Source organism: Didymosphaeria variabile, assembly GCF_027946475.1.
Source record: "Didymosphaeria variabile strain IMI 356815 chromosome Unknown scaffold_7, whole genome shotgun sequence".
NCBI classification, from domain to species: Eukaryota; Fungi; Ascomycota; class Dothideomycetes; order Pleosporales; family Didymosphaeriaceae; genus Didymosphaeria; species Didymosphaeria variabile.
Window position 1 is genome coordinate 2,531,564 of NW_026611626.1, and position 23,427 is coordinate 2,554,990.

Sequence of the window (23,427 nt, forward strand, 5' to 3'; positions counted from 1 at the left end):
GCAGTGACTTCTACGAATGAATCAGACCCTAAGTAGATCGGACAGAAGTCGGAGCACCTACATCCGTCAATTTCCTCGTCGACTCTGCGTTCGATAGTCACTTATTCATTGCCTCATTGTCCTGTGTCTCAAATGTAAGACAGTTGACATAGCAGGGACTGTGCATAGCGCGCTGCAGATGATCGTCCTTCCAGCCGAATGTGTAGTCGCCGTGGTTACGATATCCAATGATACCAGCCATTTGGCTGGGTTTTCTACTTCCCGATGAGTCGAGCGGGATTTGCATTAATTACGCATCGCCAAAGCTCCAAAAGAATGGCTAATTGCCATCTGTGAGCCGATCATCTTTGTCGTGGAGCGGTGTGGTCTCCCAGACCGCTTCGTAGAGAAGCTGCGGCGTTCTCACTGAAAGCGCGGCTACGCATAGTCCACCCGCTTTACAGGACGAGTCGCGTCTTGTTGTCCTTAAAGGGCATGAACCGAACTAACGCGTCTTCTTGAGCGTAGGGTTGGACTTCCACGATGACGCGAAAGCAGCGACGGGGCAGCAAGACAAGCGCCGAATCAATCAAGCTGCATGGGCCCATTGTGGTCTGTTAGTGCCTTGGAAATCACAGAGATGAATTCGCCTCGAAGCGCTGCGACGTTCGCAGTGGAGAGCATGTCGAACATCAGCATGTAGAAGTGACCCGCTGTAGCGCGTAAACTTGCCCCGGTCACGAGCGGCGCACTGGCCCGGTGTGACCTGGCGCGCGTGCACCTGCCCTCCCTAAAAGTCGCGTTGTCGGCCCGTCCCATCGCTCCCCCCAAACATCCAAACACTCTACACATTCCGCCCGCCCTTGCAGCGATTGCAACCTCACACCTTCCAGAATACCCCGCAATTAGGTATACACAAGAAAGCGCCGCACTAGCGCCGGCACAAAATGCCAAAGAAAGACAAGCAGCCCGTGGAGACGGTCGAGCACATGGATCAGGAACATGAACGACCAGATACCGCGTACACCTCCAGGTTCAAGGAAGGCACAATGGACAGTAGGGCCAGCATCCACCCGCCGCCAGACGAGCTGTGGAAGGACCTTAACATAGAACACATGATCGAGCGCTTCAACGAAGAGGCAGGCGCGCCCGCTCCCACATTCTCTGCCGCTATTCCAACCATCTCCGCCGTCACACAAAAGAGACCCGCAGCTGCATCACGCGCCGCTTCTGGTAGCAGCTACAACACATCAACCGACGTAACAACTGAGTCGGCGCCCGAAGGCACTTTCAGTCGCCTCTCCCGTGCTCTGACCTCCTGGTTCAACGGAGCCGGCGCAAGCTTCAGCTCGTTGGGCAAGCGCAAGGCAGGCAGCGAGATGGCGGAGCATAGTCCAGCGGACAAGGCGCTACATGACCGCAAGAAGGAAGTTGAGGAGGCGTACAGGCTCGCGAAAGAGCAGGGTCTCCTGCCTACGCCCAAGGTCTTTGTGCGGCCTGCGTCGAGGGCGAAACCAATTAATGGTAAGTCCTCCTTTCTACGTATAGATGGAAACAATCAGTCTAATCTCTCGCTAGGTTCTCTCGCCTCCTCTGTTCCCGCTACGCCTACGCCCAATGGCCTCACGCTTGCTACCACTCCACGAACACCTGCACTCTACAAGACTCCTTCGAAGCGCGATCTCCATAAGCAGAAGAAACTCAGCAAGCGTGTCTCCAACCTAGAACACAAGCTCCAAGAAGCGCGCAAAGAACTGTCAATCGTTCTCGGTCCACACAATCCAAACCCAGTGCCGCCGCTGCCCACTCTACCTACAAATCTACCTCCGACCCCCACGACCAATCCCTCCTTCAGCGCTTCTGAAGCATCACCGCAATCAGCCACAGAAGTAAAAAGTGCGACTCCTACCACAGATGCTAAGATCGGCAAGATTGTGAAGAAACGCAAAGCCATCCGCGAAGGCGATACCGATGGCGAATACAAGCCCATTCCCACCGACACAGACACCGACACCGATTATTCACATGCTCGAGCATCTGAATCCGACGCACCATCTACCAAGAGAACCAAGATCACCCCGCCTAAGAAGTCGATCAGGAAGAAGTCTACGCGTTTGACGAAGAAGAAGACAAATACCACACAGAGAGTCGAGAAAGAGCAGGTTGTTACCGTGGTCCCGGACGGTGTTGCTGTACCTCCCATCCCAAACATTCCAACTGGAGTTCGGGGCAAGAGAGTACAAGTAAGTGATGATGGGTACGGGGGGTTTGAACATGAGATGTTCTGAGATGCTGACTTCGCTTGCTTAGAAGAAGTTGAAGAAGGAGCTGAATAAGCTGGGCAAGAAGTACGGCGAAATGATAGCATCAGCGGGTTACTTCTATTGATTTCAGCATAGCGTTGGGTGTTGAGTCCATTCGGGCTTTTTCATTGCATACAGCGGGTCTTCACTTTTTCTTGTTCGATGAGCGGAATTGCTCTGGGTTCCTTGTTTATCAATTGGGCTTTGAGTTCAGGCAGGGTCTGTTTTTGGGATTGTACGGCGTTAAGGACAGGATGTTCATGAGATAATGAGTTCACGACACTATGATGTTTCTTTGCTGTTCTTGTCTATAATTGTAATGCATTGCAAAACTCTTTTAGTACTACCAGATTACTGTAACTTTGAAGCACAGTGACGACAACTTCGTCCATCCAAGCCATGCAGACATTCTTGAATATTACCAAGCTGCTTTATCATTGAGAATACTATCATGACCACTTTACTTAATTTCCCGGATTGCAAACGTCTTTGAGTGCTTCCAGGCCACCTCATCAGTAAGCCGCTGCGGTGAGTGTCTTATCTGATGCTACTAATTGCAAAGATCTTTGATTCCTATCAGGCTAACCTATCATTAAGCCATTGTGATAGACACTTCACCTTGTTCCATAGATTACACACTTCGTTGATTACTACCAGGCTACTAGATCATCAAGCCGCAGTGACAGTCACTTTGCCTGCTTCCAAACCATTCGCCTTCGCGGTAATCGTAAAAGACCCAGAGCCCTTGACGATAACGAGAGCTTTGCCAGCGAATGCCTTGCGAGAGTGTGAAGGAAAGACCGTGAAGTCGGTCGGGTCACCGTTATCTGTAGCCACGATCTCACCTCCTCCATCTACCGAGAAAGTAATCTCGTTGGTAGCAACTGAGACAACAAGTCCGTCCTTGTCCAACACATCCGCAGTCACAAAGCTCAGATCCCTCCCATCCGCCGCAATCTCCGACCGATCTGCCCGCAGGCCTATCCGCGCCGCCGCTCCAGTGGTCTGCACCGTCGCATTTGCCCATGCCTTCCCATCCTTGAATGTGGAAACAGATACAGTGCCCGGCGTATACTTTACTTCATCCCAGCGGAACCTGTACTCGTACTCCCCTCTCGTCTTCCTCCCCTGAGACTTCCCATTCACGAACAGCTCCGCCTGGTCCGCGCTCGAGAAAACGTGCACCGGCGTCGTCTTGCTTAGCCTGTCGGGCCAGTTCCAGTGCGGCAGAATGTGCGCGAACTTTTCGTTCGGGAGCCACCTCGATTTGTAGAGGAAGTACCTGTCCTTTGGAAATCCGGCAAGATCGATGGGGCCAAAGTATGCAGAGCGACTTGAGTAGTAAGGCGTGGGTTCACCCAGGTAGTCGAAGCCGCTCCAGACGAACTCGCCTGCGACGTACGGCGCGTGGTCCTGCGCGGAGAAGACTTTGTCGGGCGAGGAGCCGAAGTCTGCGCTGTAGATACCGTAGTCGGAGACGTGGTGCGTGGCGGAGTTGCCGCCGGAGGTATCGTTGACGGGTGCGCTGGTGAGGTTCTGCACCGGGAAGATGTACTGTCCGCGGGAGGATAGGGCGGCGGCGGTCTCGCTGGAGAGCAAGAGCTTATTGGGAAAGGCAGCGTGAAAGTCTGGATACACAGGCTTGGTGGTGATGCCCTTCAGGTTCGAGTACGCTGGGGAATCCCGAATGCCCTCGCCTTGGTAGTTCAAGCTCAAGAAGTCCAACGCGGCTGGGAAAGGCTGATTTGCGTGCGCAGCATTCATGGAAGCTGTGATGGGGCGGGTAGGCTCCTCATCGTGCGCAATGTCTCTCAGTTTGGAAACAGTGACCCCTCCAGTGGAACTCGATGTCTGTTCCGAGACTTCGTTGCCAACGCTCCAGCCGAAAATGGAAGGATGGTTCCTATCCCGACGCAGGAAGGCACGCAGATCGGCTTCGTGCCAATCGTCGAAGATAAGGTGGAAGTCATTGACAGTTTTTTGGTTATTCCAAACATCGAAGATCTCGTCCATCACTAGGAAGCCCATACGGTCTGTGAGGTCGAGCAACTCGGGCGCAGGCGGATTGTGCGACATACGGATGGCGTTTGTGCCCATGGACTTCAAGATTTCTAGCTGGCGTGTTGCTGCACGCAGATTGAAGGCTGCACCTAGGGCGCCGAGGTCGTGGTGCTGGTTTACGCCTTGGATGCGGATGTGCTCACCATTGACTAGCAAGCCTTTAGAACCGCTGTATGTGAGCGTTCGAATACCAAATCGTGATTCGTAAGTGTCGATGGTTCGATTCTGGACCGAAAGGCGTGTGACAGCGACATAAAGGTTGGGCTTCTGGGACGTCCAGGGACCCCATAATAGCGGATTCTCGACTTTGGCACTCTGGTTCAGAGTTTGTACTTTGTTGCCTGCGACTTCTTGGGTGACGTGTGGAAACGAAGCGACCTTGTTTCCAGTCTTTCCAGTCTCACCGTCCAGGACAAAAATGTCTGTCGCGATATCAACTGACTGGGTGGAGTTGCCTGTGTTCTCCACCTTCAACGCCAACCTCACAGTGGCTTCCGCCTCCGAAACGGCTTCTGTAGTCACGTACGTTCCCCACTGTGCAACATGCACGGTTTCTACCTTTGTAATCCACACATTGCGATACAATCCACCGCCCGGATACCACCTCGATGAATCCAAGGGATTGCCTAGTCTGATGGCCAGCTGATTCTTTCCATCGAAGTTCAAATATGGCGTGAGGTCCAGACGGAAAGAAGCATACCCATAAGGCCATCCGCCAACAATCTCGCCGTTCAGCCAAACAGCAGCGTACGACTGCGCACCATCGATATCCAAATAGACTCTCTTGCTCTTGTCGGAAGTTGAGAAATCAAGCTTCTTGCGATACCAACCTACGCCTTGAATTGGAAGACGGCCCATGCCACCCTTTACAGGAACGTTGTCGCCGACGTAGAAGGGGCCTTTGATGGCCCAGTCGTGTGGTAAGGTTACGTTTTCCCAAGCGCTATCGTCGAACGTGGATTGAACGAATTTGACATTGCCCCCGAGGTTTCCTGGCCGGGTTGTGTGCTTGCTGGCGTCTTTGATGAAATCATTGGCCGTTGGAAGCACGTAACGTTTGAATTGGCTGTAAGATAAGCCATCAGGATTTCTTTCTGTGCGCTGGAAACGCCAGTCACTGTCAATGCTGATGCGCTCTCGGCCGGTGGTCGTGGTATACTGTCTGCTTTCAATTGGCGTAGCAATCGTAGTGTTGACGCTGCTGAGAACTGCTAAGCCCAAGCAAAAGACGTTCCAAACCTTGGAGGCCATGTTGTGCAAGCTGGTAACGTACAACACTCCCGTGGACCTGTCGCCATTGTATTTGGTTCGCGGTCCTCTTCAAGTACACTTTACACCGGAGTAATTGACTCCGTAACATAAGACTAGAGAGTCATATTCTACCGAATGCCATCTGCCAAGTCATCCGAGTCTTGACCGAATCTTCGACCTAGGTATAGTGTGCAGGTTAGTTAGCAGGAGTATATCAAGCAGAGGTTTACCCGAACACCCGGTCATAACCATGTTGAATGCGCAATCTACAGGCATCTGGCATGGTCGGCTGACCTTCTAGAAGCTCGTACAAACAATATTGAGATATTCTTAGACGCGTCAACATATATATGTATCATCAAGAATGACAATTGTGAAATGCCATCGTTAATGGTTGAGGATGCGAGGTACCGGATAAAGTAGCGACGATCAAGGGGGCCTGATGTGAGCTAGTACGTCATTAGCGTGAGGGGCATCTCAGCAACTGATACATATCATTTCGGCTACACTTTTGGTGTAACACCAGCTCGCGTTTCGGTAAGAAGATTCGCGACTCTCTTACTAGTGTAGCCGGTAACGATCGATGTACGTCTATAGGCTCAGATGCTGCCCGATCCACGATTATGACCATTGCATTTTCCCCCTACGATTATCGACCATTGGAAACCTCGAGAACAATTCGGATCCTGTGCCTACATGCAGCGGAGAATCAAGATGACACTCTGAAAGCATATTTGGCACATGTCGATCGAGAGCATCTTCTACTCGGTGCAGGAACTCCAAACTTCTACGAAGCAGTCTCCTACCGCTGGGGTGATCCAACGCCCACGCACCAACTTCTCGTGGACGAGAACCATGTTTTATCAATTACCCATAATGTTGATGTTCTGTTACGCCATTTACGAAGTCCAAAAAAGCAGCGGTATTTGTGGATCGATGCCATATGTCTGGACCAACACAACGACCGCGAAAAGCAGGTTCAGGTACAATTGATGGGCGGGATATACGCACAAGCGGTGAAGATACACGCTTGGGTTGGTAATTCGAATGAACTTCAAAATGTTGACCAGCTGTTCACTGCGTTGAAGTGGATGGCGACAGGTCTCAAAAACAAAACATCACCCACAATGGGAGAGGCTCGTTTCGTTATTGAGTCTATATGTGGTTCGTCCTGGGAACACCTCATCAGTGATTTCTTCATTCGACCTTACTTTGAAAGACGTTGGATCTTACAGGAACTTGCTCTCGGGCACCACATAACTATGCATTGTGGGCCACACAAACTATCATGGCAATGGTTCATTGAGGGTGCCAGAGGTCTACAGAAAGCTATCGGCCAGGGATTAATTGTCAACGAGCCTAGGGTCAGCACCGCTCTAAGTACGATACTCTCAATTCAAGATTCCAGGAATCATAAGCTACTGGCCCTTCTGTGGAAATTCCATGAGTCGCAATGCTCCGAGGAGCAGGATAGGATTTTCGCGCTCTATGGTCTGGCTCAGGATGCAAAAGATATAACTTCAGTGACCTACTCCGAACATTGGAGCGAAACGTTTACCCGAGTAGCAGGATTCTATTTTCAAGAAGACAAAAAGTCCATATGGCTTCATCTCGCACATTTTGGTTCGCTGTCGGGAAAGAACCCCCAAGGTGTACCGTACCCGTCGTGGGTACCTGACTGGAACAATGCTCGAAAATCTACAGTCATTTTGCCCGATAACAATCACGTCCTGTTAAGCTTGAACAACTTCGCCGAGAGCAAAATCTCCTATGATTCAGCCACGCGAACAGTGGTGTTTGAAGGTTACTATGCGGGTTACCTGAACAGTGCAGGTACTCGACATGAATGGGCAAACATTTCCTGGGACGAAGGCAGAATACGTATGCTTTCGGAGGTGTTATTGTCCTTTTTTCTCCGCCCGCACGGGCTACCTACGGACCGCTTTGAAGAGAAGATGCGTCAAGAAGGAGTGTCAGGTCAGGGATCAAGATATTGGAGAGAGGCTTTACTTTCCATCCTCTCAATTATAGGTCCGTGGAGTCAACCTCAGTACCAACCACCTACTGATGTTGATTCGAAACACAATCTTCAACGCGCCACAATGGCCGTTTTAGAAGACGTTTGGGACGCATACGATATCGTAGGGATCCGTGGCAAAAGAGATGCCATAGGAGTCTGCCGCGGCACTCAGCCTGGAGACGTATTAGTTGTACCCCCTCAAGGTCCTGCTAATTCCATCTACTGGCCTTACAGAGGTCGCCCATTTTTTGGCATCATAGTGAGGCCTGGTTCAGAGCCTGTCACAAAGACCGTGCATACAAAAGGGCAATTTCCACTATTACAGACGCTCAGTGGCTGTCGGTACGTGGGAATCTGCTGCTTTGCGGTTTGGGGGCAGAGCTGCCAGGAGAAGATCGATCGAGTCAGCGTGCAATTAGTTTGACTTCACCGCACCTTGGAGCATGATCCTATCGCATGTATTAGAGGTTGCCTCAATTATACTCACTCACCCCCGCCCTATTAGTGACCATCAAGCATTTATCGATCAAGCTCGCCTCTACCTAACTGACTTGTTTCAATTTCCCCAAAAGATCCTCCATACTGTCCGCATACAAGTCAAACTCCCCAAAAACCTCAGTCACCGGGTCATGTTCCTCAAAGTCCAGATACGCTGTCTTAAAACCTGCCTTCCTCGCAGAGATCAAATCCCATGCATGCGCAGCAACAAACCACCTCCTCCCATCATCTTTGGTGCCCAGACCTTGTTTCGAAAGATGATTTTGCGCATTCTCATAAACCTTAACATCCGGCTTCGCAATCTGCAAATAATCACACGACAGGAGATGCTTCTCATCAAGGTCGATACCAGCGTTATGATAGTACGCCAAACTCGTCTCGAGGCCTCCATTCGTAACGCCATAAACATCCCAGCCTACTTCCCTCAACCCATCAAAACACTCCTTCAAACCCTCACGTGGGGTCATAGCCTTGAATGCCTTCATGATCGCAGCAACATCCTCATCGCTTACTGCATCGGCAGGCAGGTCCACAATACGGCATGCACGCTTGAACGTCAATCTTAGAATTTCGGCGATGGGTTTGTAAGCGCCTGCGAGGGACACATATGTGAAGTCGCGTTGAGCGGCGTAGAACCAGCTGAAGAATAATGTCTTTGGATCAGTGTTTGCGGTGGAAAGTTTGGGGCCAAGGCGTGTGTGGATGGCTTCGATAGGAACGTTGAAATCGAAACATGTCCCGATGACGTCGAAAGAAGCTGATTGTGCCATGTCGTATATTTCGAGTAGTCGATTTAGGAGTGGGGATGTGCTACAAGGTTGATGGTGGTGGACATTATACAACTGTGCCTAGGTAGGTTCTGTGGTTGACGCAAGTTGACGTCACACATGCAGGTAGTCTTCCGTAAACTGGAATTTCTTCGACCACCTACAAGAGCTACATTGTTTCGAAGTGTAGGTCGCAGAGCATCGAACCCCTTCATGGTACGTATTCATGCAGGACTGGGGGGAGTAATGCTTCTCTTCGATAGCGACATATTCGCGCTTGGTGTACACGGTAAAGCAACAACCTTTATGCTAGGTTGAGAGGGTATTAAGAGCCACACGCTAGGCACAAAAAGCGGATAGTATAGCTACGAGATTGCACTGTGCACGTAGAGCTAGACCACTAGATCTATTGAAAGGATACTCGTTCAACGCTTGAATGCCATGGACTGCTATAGTGCCTATATTGGGACATCATAGGGTTGCGTGTGGACTGACTTTAGGTGACGAAATTGTACTGCTGTATTCAAGGAGGAATCTGGTAATTGAGAATGTTTGCTAGAATGGTTTCGTGGGGCGGTTCCGTAAATGAAGATCAACAAAAAGATGTAATTTCTAATTGCGTAAGGTCATCAGAAACTGTGCCAGCTTTGAGACAAGGCCGTGTGGTATATTCCAACTTTGCAATCAATGAACGCCATAAACATGCTAATGAGTCCCCCTCTATGCGCGCAACAGCTCCCTTGCGGCGGGCTCCCTTTCGATCTCGTATTCGATCTCGCGTCGGGGACCTTTCCCGTCCTTGGCCGGCTTCTTCTTCGGCTTCGGCGGCTCGCCAGCTGGTCGCTTGCGCTTGAGATTCGCAAGGGTCTTCTTGAGCGCCTCTGTATCATCTTCCGCCTGGTCATCATCGTCCTCGCTTGGAATGCCTTCCTCATCCTCGTCCTCATCTTCATCGTCGTCAGATGCTTCATCCGGACTGTCACCGCCGACCCAGTCTTCGAAGTCTTCGAGATCATCATCGGACTCTCCCTCAATATCGCTCACATACTCAACATCAGCCGCACCATTCTCCATTTCGTATTCGTTTTCAACTTCGTCCTCGTCCTCAACACCGTCGTCCAGATCTTCGTCCCGCTGCGCGCCTTCCTTCTCCAATCCTTTCATAACGCGCTTCCACACATTTGGTTCGACGTTGAGCGGGCGATCGCCGTATGCACCGGAGCGTAGGCGGTCGATAAGAACCCGTTCTATCGCACGCTCGACCTTGGCAGCTGCGAGTGCCTTGCGTTCTCGGCCCTCTTCCCTCCTCCAGACCTTAGGCGCCAGACGCGGGACTAGCCTCTCTCCAAGACGCTCTTCTTCCTTCGCAAGCTTTTTGATGCGAAGATTGACCTAAGAACAGAGTAAGTAGGGGATAGCAGGAGAGCGAGTAGTCTGCGTACCTGAGTCAATCTGGTAAGACGTTGCTTGCATTTATGGAGCAGGACCTTCGGGAAATATTGCAAGTGCTCATCCACAAGGCTTAAAGCTTTCGTATAGTCCCTAGGAAGCTTGATCCGCTCCCACCACTTATTTGGGGTGTGGGCTCTCTCAATTTCCTTAATATACAGATATAGTGCTCCAGTTGCCGGGTCAGATCGAATTGTGGCGTATCTCGAGTTCGCCTTCGCAGTCGTGTTAGTTGCAGGTAAGACGAAGACGGCGAGGGGGCAGTCAAGCGTACCAAAGGACAGAACTGTCTCGAACAGAAACCCGATACGTTGTGCTCATTGCGACTTCCTCTCGTTAGCGTACTGAGGGCATGTTCACAAAAGTAATGCATACCAGAAGACTTGATCTTTTGTGGTCTTGAGCTTGAAGCTGCAGAAATCGGTGCCGATGACACTCCAGACGAGGTCGTCACTCGCCATTATGAAAGCGTGGTATAGCGCGTATGATGTGGACGAGAATCCGTGATCTTGCTTGCACGGCGGTTGTCGAACCCGCAGACTCGGAGGTGATTGTTATTTTTTTGCGGGCAACATCCAAAAGTTTCGAAATCTTGGCACGCTAGTGAGCGGCAGGTGGGTCCAAGCGGTGGGGAATCGACCATCGACGCTCCATTCAACACCAAAATGTCATCGTCAAGTCGCTCTCGTGATGAGAGCTCCCATCCTTTCGATACGAGCCATTCATCCAGTACGAAATAGCTGTCGAATTGCCTTGCGCCACTGTGTATTCAAAACAGCCGTGCACAGGAGTATGTATTCCCTGCGATGGCTTCAATGGAAATTTACGGCGCTCCTTGAGCTATACGCAACAACGATCCCTCCAATCTTACCATCCGATCACAGATGAACCGACTATATATGCCCTATCTACAGCTTCCGGAAGAGCAGCCATTGCTGTAATCCGGGTCTCAGGACCGGCATGCAAGCAGGTATGAAGACCACGAACCAGTAGCGATTGCTTGTTCTGACTAGGTGGCTAGGTCTATCAAGGTATCTGCCCGGATAAGCCGTTACCAAAACCACGTTTTGCGACTCTGCGGAAACTGTACGCTCCCAACGCGCCGCCATCTACTTCTACCTTGCTCGACTCCGGTGCCCTTGTCCTATACTTTCCTGCGCCGAACACCGTCACCGGAGAAGACGTACTCGAATTGCACGTGCACGGAGGACCTGCTATCGTCCGCGCAGTACTTGCTGCTATACCACAATGTGCTGGGTCTGCAACCGGCGTCAAGGAAGCTGCCAGTATTATTAGGTATGCCGAGCCTGGCGAATTTACTCGTCGCGCCTTTGCGAACAACCGCATGGACCTCCCACAGATCGAATCGCTGGGTGAAACTCTGTCTGCTACGACCGAGCAACAGCGCATGCTTTCCGTGCGCGGGACAACGTCGACACTCGCGGCGCGGTACGAGCATTGGCGAACACTTTTACTACAGGCGCGTGGAGAGCTAGAGGCTTTGATTGACTTCTCCGAGGACCAGCACTTCGACGAGTCGCCTGCAACCCTTTGCGCATCTGTGGCGAGTCAGGTCCAAAGCTTATCCATTCTCATAGAAGCTCATGTGGCTAATGCGGTCCGAGGTGAGCTTTTGCGCAGCGGCATCAGTGTCGCACTTTTGGGGGCGCCGAATGCGGGGAAGAGCAGCCTGCTCAATCGCATTGTTGGCCGCGAAGCTGCAATAGTCTCCCAAGAGGCGGGGACGACTCGGGATGTTGTCGAAGTCGGAGTCGATCTAGGCGGATGGCTCGTCAAGATTGGTGACATGGCTGGCTTGAGAAAGGCTGGTCTGGTGGGCACAGAGGTAGTAGGGGCTATTGAGCAGGAAGGCATCAAGCGAGCAAAACAGCGTGCCCTCCAGTCCGATGTCCTGATTGTCGTCCAAGACGCCACAGCCGAGATGGACCCAGAAGTTGCGGAAACCACGAAGCAATGCGTCAATCTTAATGTCAACGTCGTTGTTGCGATCAACAAGGTCGACAAGTTGGACGACCCACAGCTGGCGAAAGGTTGGAAAACCAAGGTTCATACTTCCCTCAGAATTCCTACTGAGCGAATATTCTTCGTCTCTTGCTGGGACGCCAAGCAATCAACTCGTGGAGACCTTAAAGATCCCGGTCGCATACAGGTCTTCCTTCACGGCTTGTTGAATACATTTGCCGAAATGACAGCTGCCCTCGTTCCTGAAGCAGATCCTGATCCGTCAATCTGGCAGGAATCACTGGGTGCAACTGAGCGGCAGCGGGCCTTGCTGTCGGAATGCCTATCGCATCTCGAATCCTTCCTAGACGCCGTGCAGAATCCTTCGCAAGATCATTCGGATGATACAGCAGAAGGTGACGAAGGTTCCGAATCAGTTGACATTGTCGTTGCTGCAGAGTCACTCCGTCTAGCTGCGGATACACTGTCTAGGATCACTGGACGTGGCGAAGGCGGTGACGTGGAAGAAGTTCTAGGTGTCGTTTTCGAGAAGTAAGTCCATTCGGTTTCTTCCTATATGTCAAATTGCGTAGCACTCGCAGGTCGGTCCATACTTGGGACCGCGATGTCTTACCATGAATATTGGGAGCCTCGCTTCTCGCCCCAAGCAGGCCTTGCCACCGTCCTCGCGGATTCGCACGTGCGTCCAAGCCACTTCAGTTATGGTGGATGACGTTCGATGTGAGACATTCGCGGGAGATGTTGCGGCGCAGGCACTGACTCGGTCCCGCCCTCCTGAAGGAGTCTCGGCTCCACATTCCGCGTGCCGTTGCTGCATGCATTGGGACGGTGATCATTGACGAGGATTATTGAAGCTAACTTTTTACCACAACAGGTTCTGCGTTGGAAAATAGCAGGCGAACAGTGATGATTCCTTTTAAAAAATTCTTGGGTGAAAGTCACTGCGCACGCGTTTCAGACAAATTTAATGAGTAGATTCCGCAAAGCTACCACCAGGGTAGGTAGACTGGTCCCGGCGCAGCCAGATCGACCAAAGTAGGAGACACCGAAGCGATAGAAGAGACGAGATAAAAGAATAATAAGGAGATCTCAAATTGAAAAAGCAAGAAACGCCGAAAACAAATCTAAAGAATCCCAGATAGCCGCCAGCGCTGCTCACCGAAGAGCGAGATTCGTCCGTCTATATAAACGCCGCCCCAAATGCCTGCATACGTCGAACAGTTCGACCGTAGCCCGTAATCCGTGATCCGTTATCCGTCATACCATACCGTTATCGTGTACATCCCATTGTATCAAACTCCCACGCTCAAATGCTACCGAGAAAACGACTGAAAGCAGACAAAGGAAAGAGACAGACCGAAACACCCATCGCAATGCTTGCTATGCGGACAGTAATACAAGTACAAGAGGACAAGGAAAGACGGATAGGAGAGTAGAATACACGGCCGAAGCCAGGCAGAAGCAAGGAAATGTGTGGAGTGGTGGTGCTGTTAGCGCCATCGTTCGACGCGCTTCTTGCGGAGCGTCTTGCTGGCCTGCGGAGGCCGGGAATAAGCCATGTTTGGTTCGGTGTCGAAATATGCTTCGAGAGTTCGCAGGTTTGGTGCGAGCAGCGTTTGCCGCTGGGGGCTTAGTTGTAGCCACCTCGTCCGGCCATTGTCACGGTGGTGCTGGTTTGATATGTGGTTGGTTGGATGTGAAGATGAGGGTGTTGCAGCAGCTTGTTGGTGGCCTCTGAGGTAGTTGACTCAGAGAATGGAAAGGTTCGTCGAAAGTTTAGTTGTAACCGCCACGACCCATTGATGCGGTGATGTGTTTAAGATGTGGGTGACTGTGTGGAAAGCGGTGATGGTTGAAGTGGGTTCGGATAGAAGTTGGTGGTGACGATGTGTTGGATATCAACGAGTGGTATTTGAAGGGTATTGGTAAGCGTTGATGGTGAGTTGTGAAAGGGTAATGTGCAGTGGAAGTGTCGAGAAGTTGGATGTGATGACTGAAAGACAGGCTTGAAGGTGATTACAAACGAAACGCTCGACTGAAGACGGAAGATTAGGTAAAAAAGAGGCGTTTGGATTATGCTTGTGACTGAGACTGAGTTGCCTTGACCCCCATGTGCCCTGCCAGGCTTCTTTTATATACAAACCATATGGACGGGCGGGAAAGCACCAACGATACGTTCGCGAGCTGCAAGCCACTGTCAGGCATCTAGTCATCAGCGACCCTGACCTTGCTAGGCACTGCGACGGGGCGCTCGGGCAGGGGCTTGGCTGCCGTTGCGCAGAGGTGCGTTAGCGGGAAGAGAAAATGGCCGTGGTAGTGGACTTGGGCGCACTGATGCTCATGACTATTCCTGGGTGTCGAGGGGAGCGTGGCAGCAGGGATGGGGGCGTGGCAGTGTACGAGCAGGGATGTGGGAGCCGCACGTCGCCCGTCTGGCTGAGGGCCCATCGCAGCATCGGACCCTGTAAGAGCGCATCCGCATGGGGATGGACTGCATCGTTCACAAACCCGCGTCAAAATCGATGAAAATACGAGTTATTCGACACTCATGTGCTAGGGGCTGGTCCACGGTGAAAGGGTGGCAGCAGAGGGACCACCAGGAGACCAGGCAGACACCACCCGACGCTCCACGTACCCCAACACCAATGCTCGCGATCCCATCGCGAACGGGTCGGAAAGCGTGGGGTGTCGAGTCGAGCCGGGGTATCCTCCCTCCGTTCACTCGCAAGCGCGCTGGCCGTCGTGATTCGCCGCACGCGCATATGCGAGGTACAGTCATACCACGCATCATCCACCCACCAGCACCCGCAGGAACCGCGAATAGGGACCGCTGAGATGGGCGGCGTTCAGCCATCCCGCCCGTTACACTGGCAGCACCATTGTATCCTTTCTCTCGTCACAAACTAGCCACAGGAAGCCCACGGGCGCGCCGTTGATCGTCGTCGGGCACTACGGCGGCGAGCCAGTCTATGGACGAATGCGCGTATTGAAAGTACCTTCAGGCGAGCACTGGCGATTCCAATTATCGCCGTGCGACGCATTTGTCAAGATCGCGACGGATGCCGTGGATGCAGGGGCTTACGCGGCGAGGGGAACCGAACATGTGCGCAACGCGTGCAATGCTATCTACAGGCTAGCACAGTACGAGGTTGCAGCGGGCTGCCAGGGACACAAGCTTCGCTCTGCAACATGTCACAAGTCGGCGAATTATGATGCTCAAGTTGCAGTTTCAGCCATGGCGGAATACAGCGCAGGGCGGAGCTGTCGACAGAGCAAGGCACCGAGCACGCCTCGCCCACGCCAGCGCGCCCGACGACGGAACGGCTGCCGGACGATTGGACTTGAAGGCGCTGTCTAGAACGAGCCGAAGTGCGAACGGCTAGTAGCATCGCATAGGACCCATCTTCAGCAGCCAAGTCGTGGGCACGAGCGGAGCCCTCTCAGCTGTCAACGGCGTCGTCTACGCCAGTGCGCAGTTCGTTCCAACAGAACATTGTACAAGAGCGGGAAGGCGGCCGCTGGAATACGAGCTAGCACTGTTCCTGCTGCGACTCCGTGTTTGCGCAGCATTCCACACGATGAAGGAGACAATAGCTGCTGAACGGAACATCGAGGCCCCGTGGTATTTGCGCTTCACCGGTATCAAGGCGTATGGGAGGACTCTTCGTGGAAGAACAAGGCAGCGAACGCGAGCAAATATCGTGACTTCACGTTACGCGTCCGAAAATAATCTCAATATGCCTCTGCGAGCTCATATCAACACCATCCAATCAATCCTCCGATGTCAGTACCGGTAAGAATCCATGTTGCGACGTGGACCGAAGCGGGTTCCTAATCCTCGAATCCACGAACTGCCCACTTCCCTCTGCGTGCGCACGCGCAACGGCAGGGGCCCGCATCATCAACCTTGGCCGGGGACAGAGCACTGCGGAAATATACCAAGTCGCTCTCACATCAGTCATGACCACGAGGATTACGTCTGCAGAGCGCAATCGATACCAGATCGTCCCGCGTCGGGATTGAGCCTCGTTTGCGCGACCCCATGCCACGAGCCTTGCGCATATTCCCCGTCCCGACACAGTGGACAGTATCGATTACGTCTATGTTTGGACGACTTCGACTCCGAGAGCAAGGAAATTGTCCGTATCAAGACGTAATACGGCGCATTTCCCCTGCATTGCGCAAACACATGCCGTATTCTCGTGAAGACGAGAGCCCGAGGCAATGGTATATCGATTCAATATCGCAGTGCTTGGGAAAAGCAAGGCTGAAGTGAATTGATACGATGAACATGGTGTGGCAGGTACAAGTTTTGAAACATGACTGCTCCACAGCCGAGTCCTCCTCCGATTTCACTACCCCATTTGAGGCACAGGATACAGCCGTCCGCCCCATTCCTTACCTCTGGCGCCATTACCCGCTCCTCCGGTGCGCACCTTTGATTCCACGGCGTGATCCGGTACCAAGGCTTCATCTGCAGGAACCAAATCACTCCTGACACGAATCCCAACCACCATGTCGATTCTCAGCTTGTGATACCACACCAGATGCTAAAATAAGGCCCACCTCCGATGCTCGTAGACGCGATAGCCGCGCTTAGACCCTAGCATTGTAGGGCTGACGCTTCCAAGCTTGGCTGCGCCGCAGCAATCATCTCAGCCATTTGCCAAATCAAGTCAAGCTCCGTCAATTGGCACACCACCCTTCAGCTGCACTACTCTGATTCGCGGATTCTCGAGATATTCGGCTGCATAAGCACACGTTGCTAACGCCAAAGGGGACTTATTTGTGCGCTTTGTAACAGGTGTGGTGCGGATGAGGGTTATTTTGGGGTCCAACTGCATTCCTCTTTGGTCTACCTCTATGCTCATCGCGGGTGCGTTCTGGGTATCTCACAGTGCTCACCTCTTTGTCACGTCTTTGAAATCAACAGTGACGGCATCAACACCGGCAGCACACGGGGAAATGCAAGGGCTTCATGCAGACGCATCCCGCATGTTCTCGTCGATCGGAAACGCGGCCCTGGAAGCAGTCATTCTATCCTCGTGATCTCGCGCCAGCATGAATGGTGAGTTGCGCCTTCCGCCGCGCCGTGCTAATTCCGCAATCCCCTCAATCTCCTTCACGCCTTCCTCCGGTCTCCGGTTCTTTGCTTTTTCTGTTCCGTTCAGATAGGGCGCGCGTCGTTCTCGCCGACATGCCTCTGCGGGTACGTGACCAGCTCCTGTTGTCGGAGCAGATAGAGCGCTAGCCTAGGCTAGCGTAGGTGGTTGGTTTACGAACAGGTGTTCGATCCATCGTCCGCCGGCTTCGCTTGAGCTTCCACTCGCCATGCCCGTGCATCAAGGCGATTCGGTTGCCTGCACCAATGATGCCCACTACCGTGCGGGATGAAACGAAAAGATCACAGCAAAGACGCTGTGCAAGGTGACGCGGGAGAATGTTCTCGTCGATTGCCTCTCTTTCCATAGAGCCAAGTATTGACTCAATCAAGAATACGACGCAATGAGTCGAAGAGGGCAATGACTGAGTCCCAACTCTGCGCTCGTACTCCAAGCAGCAAATGCCTTCACGAAAAGGCGCCTCACCGGCGTCAATGGCAAGGCATCGTCTGTCACGCGCCTCGTTGCCTTGCCTTGCACTGCACTGCACCCTCTTCATCGATACACGAGACGCCCTATCCATCGCATCTCTCCACACCCTCCCGCAGTCCCTGCATCTCCCCCTTGCATCCCAGCAAGCCACATACATACCATCCATACAGCATTCGCCCGTGCCATTCTCGCAATATTCCACCGCGCAAGGAAAACAAACCCGCAGCTGGCCCTATGACCCTTTTCCCGCAGTGTTTCGACGCAAGAAGCAACGATGCGCAGACGCGGAGCCTCCGAGTCGGCTCTCGGCGCGCGAGATGCGTCACAGGCACGGCGCGTCGGAGGCTCGTCCGTCAGACGTAATCGCGGGCAAGGCTGATGATCGGCGCTGTAGTGCCGCCGATCTGCGAGGTTTTCTTCTTTTAGGGAACCGTCGTTTTGCTCGAGTAGGCGAAGCCGAGGGCCGCGCACGGGGTCGCCCCATACGGAGCGGAGTGGTTTGCGTAGTGTGTGCACTTGTAGAGAGGCTTGCACAATTGGGGAAGGGCTGTGCTTGAGAGATGGTTGGTATGGCGCGAGGCTGAGTGTTGTTTTGCAGGAGCTCTTGGGGGTTTTTGACTGGTCGAGGAGGTGGTGGCCTTGGGACGGTTTGCTGGACGAATGAAGGTGTGGAGTTCATAGGTATCTAGGTTGGGCATTTCGTCGAGGAACATTGAGGTAGGTTCTTGTTACGTAGGGTAACTATTGGATACTACGCTTGTTCACGCATCGCATCGAACAAACGCTGTATCTGATGAACCGGACGAGCTGGTCATGGCCCATACGACCAAGGCAACCACAACGGAGCCTCTGCGTTCTTTGTTGCTTTAGATCTGAGCTTTTGAAAGCGAGGCCTTCTTTCGAAGTTGCGTCGCCTGTACTATTGTAGAGATTCAAAGGCGCAACACTTCTCAACGTCAAACTTCGAAAAGTGACCACTGCAAACATCTTAAAGGCCTTACATAGAGTCTCAACGAGATATTTTACGTCACGATTGGACAGAGTGCAAAGTTTGCAAAATGCTTTATTCCCCACTATCACTAAGATTTGAATATGCAGTTGGTGCAGCCCATCTTGTAGTTTTGCATGAAATCAACATTGACGTTTTGTGCTCAGACCGTAGGACCACGGTACAAAAGCGAATGTTCGAGGCATGATCAAGCTTCATTGCAGTGGTTCAGTGTTTAAAAATACAACTCACAGAGCCTCTATATCTACACCTCCTGAATATCATGCACAATGACAACAATGTTCAGTCCTCATATCATAGCATCGCAACGGCCCGTCCCGAACCACATCATCTCCCATGTCATGTTTCACGCTACTCCCAGGCTTCTCCAGCCTCGCCTCACCTCGCCTCCATGAAGTCGGCCGTTTCAGGCCTCCATCTCCTCATCCACTACAAGCGCCTCTCGTTACACGCCCTTAGCGCAGCCGCAGCATTTGTCTTCAGCCACATGCTTGCAACACTGATTCTCCATACGTTTCAAATAAGCATAATAGTGAGCACGGTCATGTCTCCATCTCCACTGGCTTCGTGTGCTTGTGTCCTTGTAGCGCGAGGCATGCAGCATGCGCAACAAGGCACTGGACAAGCCCGTTCACGGTCAGAAGCTCTGATGCCAATGATGTGACTACAGTAAGGGATGCATGGTTCATTGCCTCAGGTATTCGCAGCCCACTGCGCTGCACGCCTCAACCCCAAAACTCGCAATACATGCCCCAATTGAGCCAGTACATAGCACCAAGAGTTGTAAAGTCATACGAACATGCCACCGGACCGCAACTCCGAATGACGAGTCTTTGTACTACAAGACCGTTTATTATAGACAGTCGTCCAACAAGTGGGATGAACGACACTCCAAGGATTCTGAGACACAGTCAGCAGCCAGCCACAGCCCTACGACCCAAACAAACATCGACGTGCAGCGCTCGGGGTCCGGTGTCCGTAGCCCTGGGAACAGGCGAGAGATAGGCAACCGTCTGACCGCGCAATCGTGCAGTGAGGTAACGGCGCAGCACATGAAACTCGGTACCTGTATGATGTGTTCTTGCCACGACGGTACTCCAGGGCGTTTGACCGGTTTGCGCACATGTGACTGGTGATTAGTTTAAACCGGATGAGGCCGGCAATGTGGTCGAAGAAAAGGGGCGCATAGGTGACGCAGCGCATCGTTGCAATGGTCTCGCGATTCGAGCAACAAAAGCCTCCACCACGAACTTGGACGGAGACGCGTGTACACCAATATTGCAACTCGTGATTGCTGGCTCAATCCGCGGGTCGTGACAATTCCGTCTCCTACACAACTCAGCTGCCTAATCCTCCTACACGTGGCATCCCCCATAGCAGAGCACGCGCCGCAGCATGTCTGCACATCACAACGTGGCCGCACATACCATCTCTCTCATGGCCCCCAGCTACCCTCCATGAACGTACCCCAGTCTCTCGCAATGCCGTGGACATCCGTGCTCAAACCTGTATCAGCTTGGCTTTTCGGCCTTGCGCCCTTCGAGGACCGCCAGGCGCCCTTGGCCGTCAGCAGCTGACAGCCAACCTTCTAGAAGGTTTCCAATCCGGGCAATGGCAGCAGCGAGCTGTGATAGGCCAGTCAGACGTGCTATATGCACAATGGGCGTCTGCGATAAACACCGTTGGCAGGGCGTACGTGCGCGCTGGTTGGCTGTTAGGAGGCCGAACTGCGCATGGTAAATGGACAGGAACCCAATGTAGCGGCGCGAGTGGGCATGCCTGCTGCGTGACCCCTGGCCTCTATTTCCAAAGATCTGGCCCCATTGTTACTTCGCGATGTACCCACGAGCGAGCGTGCTCTTGGCCCCGACATTGCCCTAAAGGGGCTTATTGTGCGAGATGCGCCTCGTCGACGAAGGGTGGGGAGAACCCCTACGTTCTCCTGTCATTCGTGGAGGACATAGATTGGGGATGGGCTTGGTGGAAATGGACACGGGAAGCGAAGGTTGTCGAAGTGGGGGCTGGGGGCGATGCTTCTTTGTGTCCGCAACCCCGCTATTTGCGTCGAACCTCTTTGTTGGTGAGCCAAGTGACGGGCCATCCCGCGTCCTAAGTCGTCAAAATGACATGCGCTATTTGTCACGATGCTCTCATGTTTCCTGCGAAGGGCGAGATTGAGAGGATCGAACGTCCAATTTCAGACCTTGAAGCGTCTGCCCACACCTGCAAGTACTGCCGTATCATCGTCTGCATTCTGGAAGAAATCGATATAGAGGCTATTAGCTCGTTTTTCATCATACCTGCCATCGACTGGGGGGCATTGATGCCATGGGCTCCACGCGGAAGTATTGTATTGAACATCACCTGGAAGTCCAAGTCGGACTATCCCAATAGAAAAGAGACAGTAAGAAGCTGGGCCGCTTTCGCTATCCGTACTTTGGCTGGTATGTGTGTAAGGAGATGTCTTGATATCTGCTTGTCTGAATCAATCTAGGTGTCAGCGAGACCGATTACAACAGTATCCTTGTTCCAGGAGTTGTCAATACAGGCTCCGACGCTTCCCTTGCCTGGGTGACTGATAAGATCAAGGCTTGTAAAGAATCGCATCGGAAGTGCAATGTGCATGCGCATGGTGCACTTCCTGACCGTATCGTCAAGATTGGTCGAGCCGATTCCGCACAGGCCTGTTCGGATGAGAATTGGTATGAATCCGACGTGAAATTGTACGAAACGTGCAACGAAGATTTACCGTATGCGGCCCTGAGTCACCGCTGGGGCGACGAACAGCCGCTCCGGCTATTGAAGGACAACCTCGAATTATTCCGAGAGAACATTGAATGGTCCACACTGCCGAAAACGTTCCAAGACGCGATTGTTTTCGCTCGTAAATTAGGAATTGAGTTTATCTGGATCGACTCGCTATGTATCATCCAAGACAGTAAAGAGGACTGGTTCGAGCAATCAGGAAAGATGGCGGGTATCTACGAGCATGCAGCTGTTACATTAGCGGTATGTTGTATGCTTATGAAAGTAATATCTCGAACGTACCTTGCTGATTGGAAATCGCCGGCTCAGGCAACTGTTGCCAATAACGGACGCGAAGGTTGTTTCGTCGAACCTTCACCTTACCTGCGAGGTTGTGTGACAGATGGTAAGACCAAAATCTTGATCGACGGAAACGAGCAGAGAATCAAGCAACTTGTAGCCCGTGCTAGCGACGATTCACCTGTCGTCTATGTCAGGCAAGACACAGAACACAAAACCCCAGGTTATTGGACGTCCAACACGTTGCCCCTCCTATCGAGGGGGTGGGTGCTCCAGGAACGGCTCTTATCGCCACGCATTATACACTTTGGGTCTGTCGACCTGATCTGGGAATGCAATGAAAGAATGCACTGTCACTGTGGATACTATCAGTCAAGCGGGAGTCGCAATCCGATTTCACATCCCATCAAACCTCAGCACGCGAATTGTCTAATTACCAACGGTGATCGGAGCCACGGCTTACATTCTCGATGGGTTCAGCTCATTGAAGAATACACTGCTTTGGATCTGACGTTCGCATCAGATCGAGTAGCTGCCATTGCAGGCGTGGCAAAGCAATTCCGACGTGGGTTGAAGAACAAGACATACCTCGCAGGGCTTTGGGAGGAGAGCCTCATTACAGGCATGACATGGCAGCGAGCCTGTCCCAGAGAAAAGAGGGTCCGTCCGGCTGGGCCGTCTGAAGGACCGTCTTGGTCGTGGCTGTCGGTGGCCGGACCGATCAAGTATCCAACATCGCGATATGTAGGGCAGGCTCCTGGCAGCCCCCCAATCGTTGAACAGGTATCGTTTCGACACGACAACGATCTAGAGTTCATGAGACTCTGGGGAGGCGCAGTCACACTGCACGGGAAACTTGTTGAGGCTAAATTGCGCATGCTTTATACCTCTAACGCTGTTCGGTCCACTGTGTTTGCGCCAGGCCGGGAAGGGATGTACGACGTAGAGTTGGATTACGAGCCAGACGAAGGCGAGTTTAATCGTGCATGGAGAACCGTACAGCCGCGCTGGTCTCAGAAAGTTTTTGAAGGAGACGCATCCGAAGTCTATCATCTTCCAGACAATGAAGACATGGACGAAAAGCTGCCATTTTATATGAAGCAGGAAGACTACATCGGCACGAAACAGTGTATCAGAGTAGTATACTGCTTCTGGATGGGTGTTAGGATGGAGGAGGGAAGTCGAAATGCGTTGTTCTTGGTATTGGACTGTAAGGATAAGTCCAAACAGGTGTACACACGACTTGGACTAGGAGTGTGCTCACCAGAGGCGACTATGCTTCGTGGCGAAGGAGCGAGTATGGATGAAGTTCCTGTGGTCCACGATACGCAGAGTATTACAATTATCTGAATTAAGGATACCTTCCCAGAATCTTGATAGATTGATACTACGTGGCTCGCAAATTTAAGTCTCGCGTGAGTTGGTATCTATATCGTAAAATCGTAAGGCGTGAGTTCATGGCGCGATC

At 52.3% G+C, this 23,427-nt stretch overlaps 6 protein-coding genes across 6 annotated transcripts; 3 read left to right on the forward strand and 3 right to left on the reverse strand.

Annotated features, from left to right (window-relative positions):
- Nucleotides 1–926: 926 nt before the first annotated feature.
- On the forward strand, nt 927–2,267 carry N0V89_009986 (uncharacterized protein; the record flags this gene model as incomplete). Its single annotated transcript, XM_056218731.1, has 1 exon — nt 927–2,267. One exon carries the CDS (start codon nt 927–929, stop codon nt 2,265–2,267), a length of 1,341 nt encoding a protein of 446 aa, XP_056067996.1.
- A 684-nt stretch (nt 2,268–2,951) lies between these two features.
- Nucleotides 2,952–5,594, reverse strand: N0V89_009987 (uncharacterized protein; the record flags this gene model as incomplete). The annotated part of the gene is made up of 1 exon (XM_056218732.1): nt 2,952–5,594. One exon carries the CDS (start codon nt 5,592–5,594, stop codon nt 2,952–2,954), a length of 2,643 nt encoding a protein of 880 aa, XP_056067997.1.
- A 2,562-nt stretch (nt 5,595–8,156) lies between these two features.
- Nucleotides 8,157–8,882, reverse strand: N0V89_009988 (uncharacterized protein; the record flags this gene model as incomplete). Its single annotated transcript, XM_056218733.1, has 1 exon — nt 8,157–8,882. The coding sequence occupies one exon, from the start codon at nt 8,880–8,882 to the stop codon at nt 8,157–8,159; it is 726 nt and encodes a 241-aa protein (XP_056067998.1).
- Nucleotides 8,883–9,599: 717 nt separating this feature from the next.
- mak16 lies at nt 9,600–10,789 on the reverse strand (the record flags this gene model as incomplete). Its single annotated transcript, XM_056218734.1, has 4 exons — nt 9,600–10,271; nt 10,322–10,543; nt 10,603–10,654; nt 10,704–10,789. The coding sequence occupies 4 exons, from the start codon at nt 10,787–10,789 to the stop codon at nt 9,600–9,602; spliced, it is 1,032 nt and encodes a 343-aa protein (XP_056067999.1).
- Nucleotides 10,790–11,288: 499 nt separating this feature from the next.
- MSS1 (mitochondrial splicing system protein) lies at nt 11,289–12,846 on the forward strand (the record flags this gene model as incomplete). The annotated part of the gene is made up of 2 exons (XM_056218735.1): nt 11,289–11,298; nt 11,360–12,846. 2 exons carry the CDS (start codon nt 11,289–11,291, stop codon nt 12,844–12,846), a joined length of 1,497 nt encoding a protein of 498 aa, XP_056068000.1.
- Nucleotides 12,847–21,066: 8,220 nt separating this feature from the next.
- On the forward strand, nt 21,067–23,309 carry N0V89_009991 (uncharacterized protein; the record flags this gene model as incomplete). Its single annotated transcript, XM_056218736.1, has 3 exons — nt 21,067–21,358; nt 21,409–21,923; nt 22,440–23,309. The coding sequence occupies 3 exons, from the start codon at nt 21,067–21,069 to the stop codon at nt 23,307–23,309; spliced, it is 1,677 nt and encodes a 558-aa protein (XP_056068001.1).
- Nucleotides 23,310–23,427: the final 118 nt, after the last annotated feature.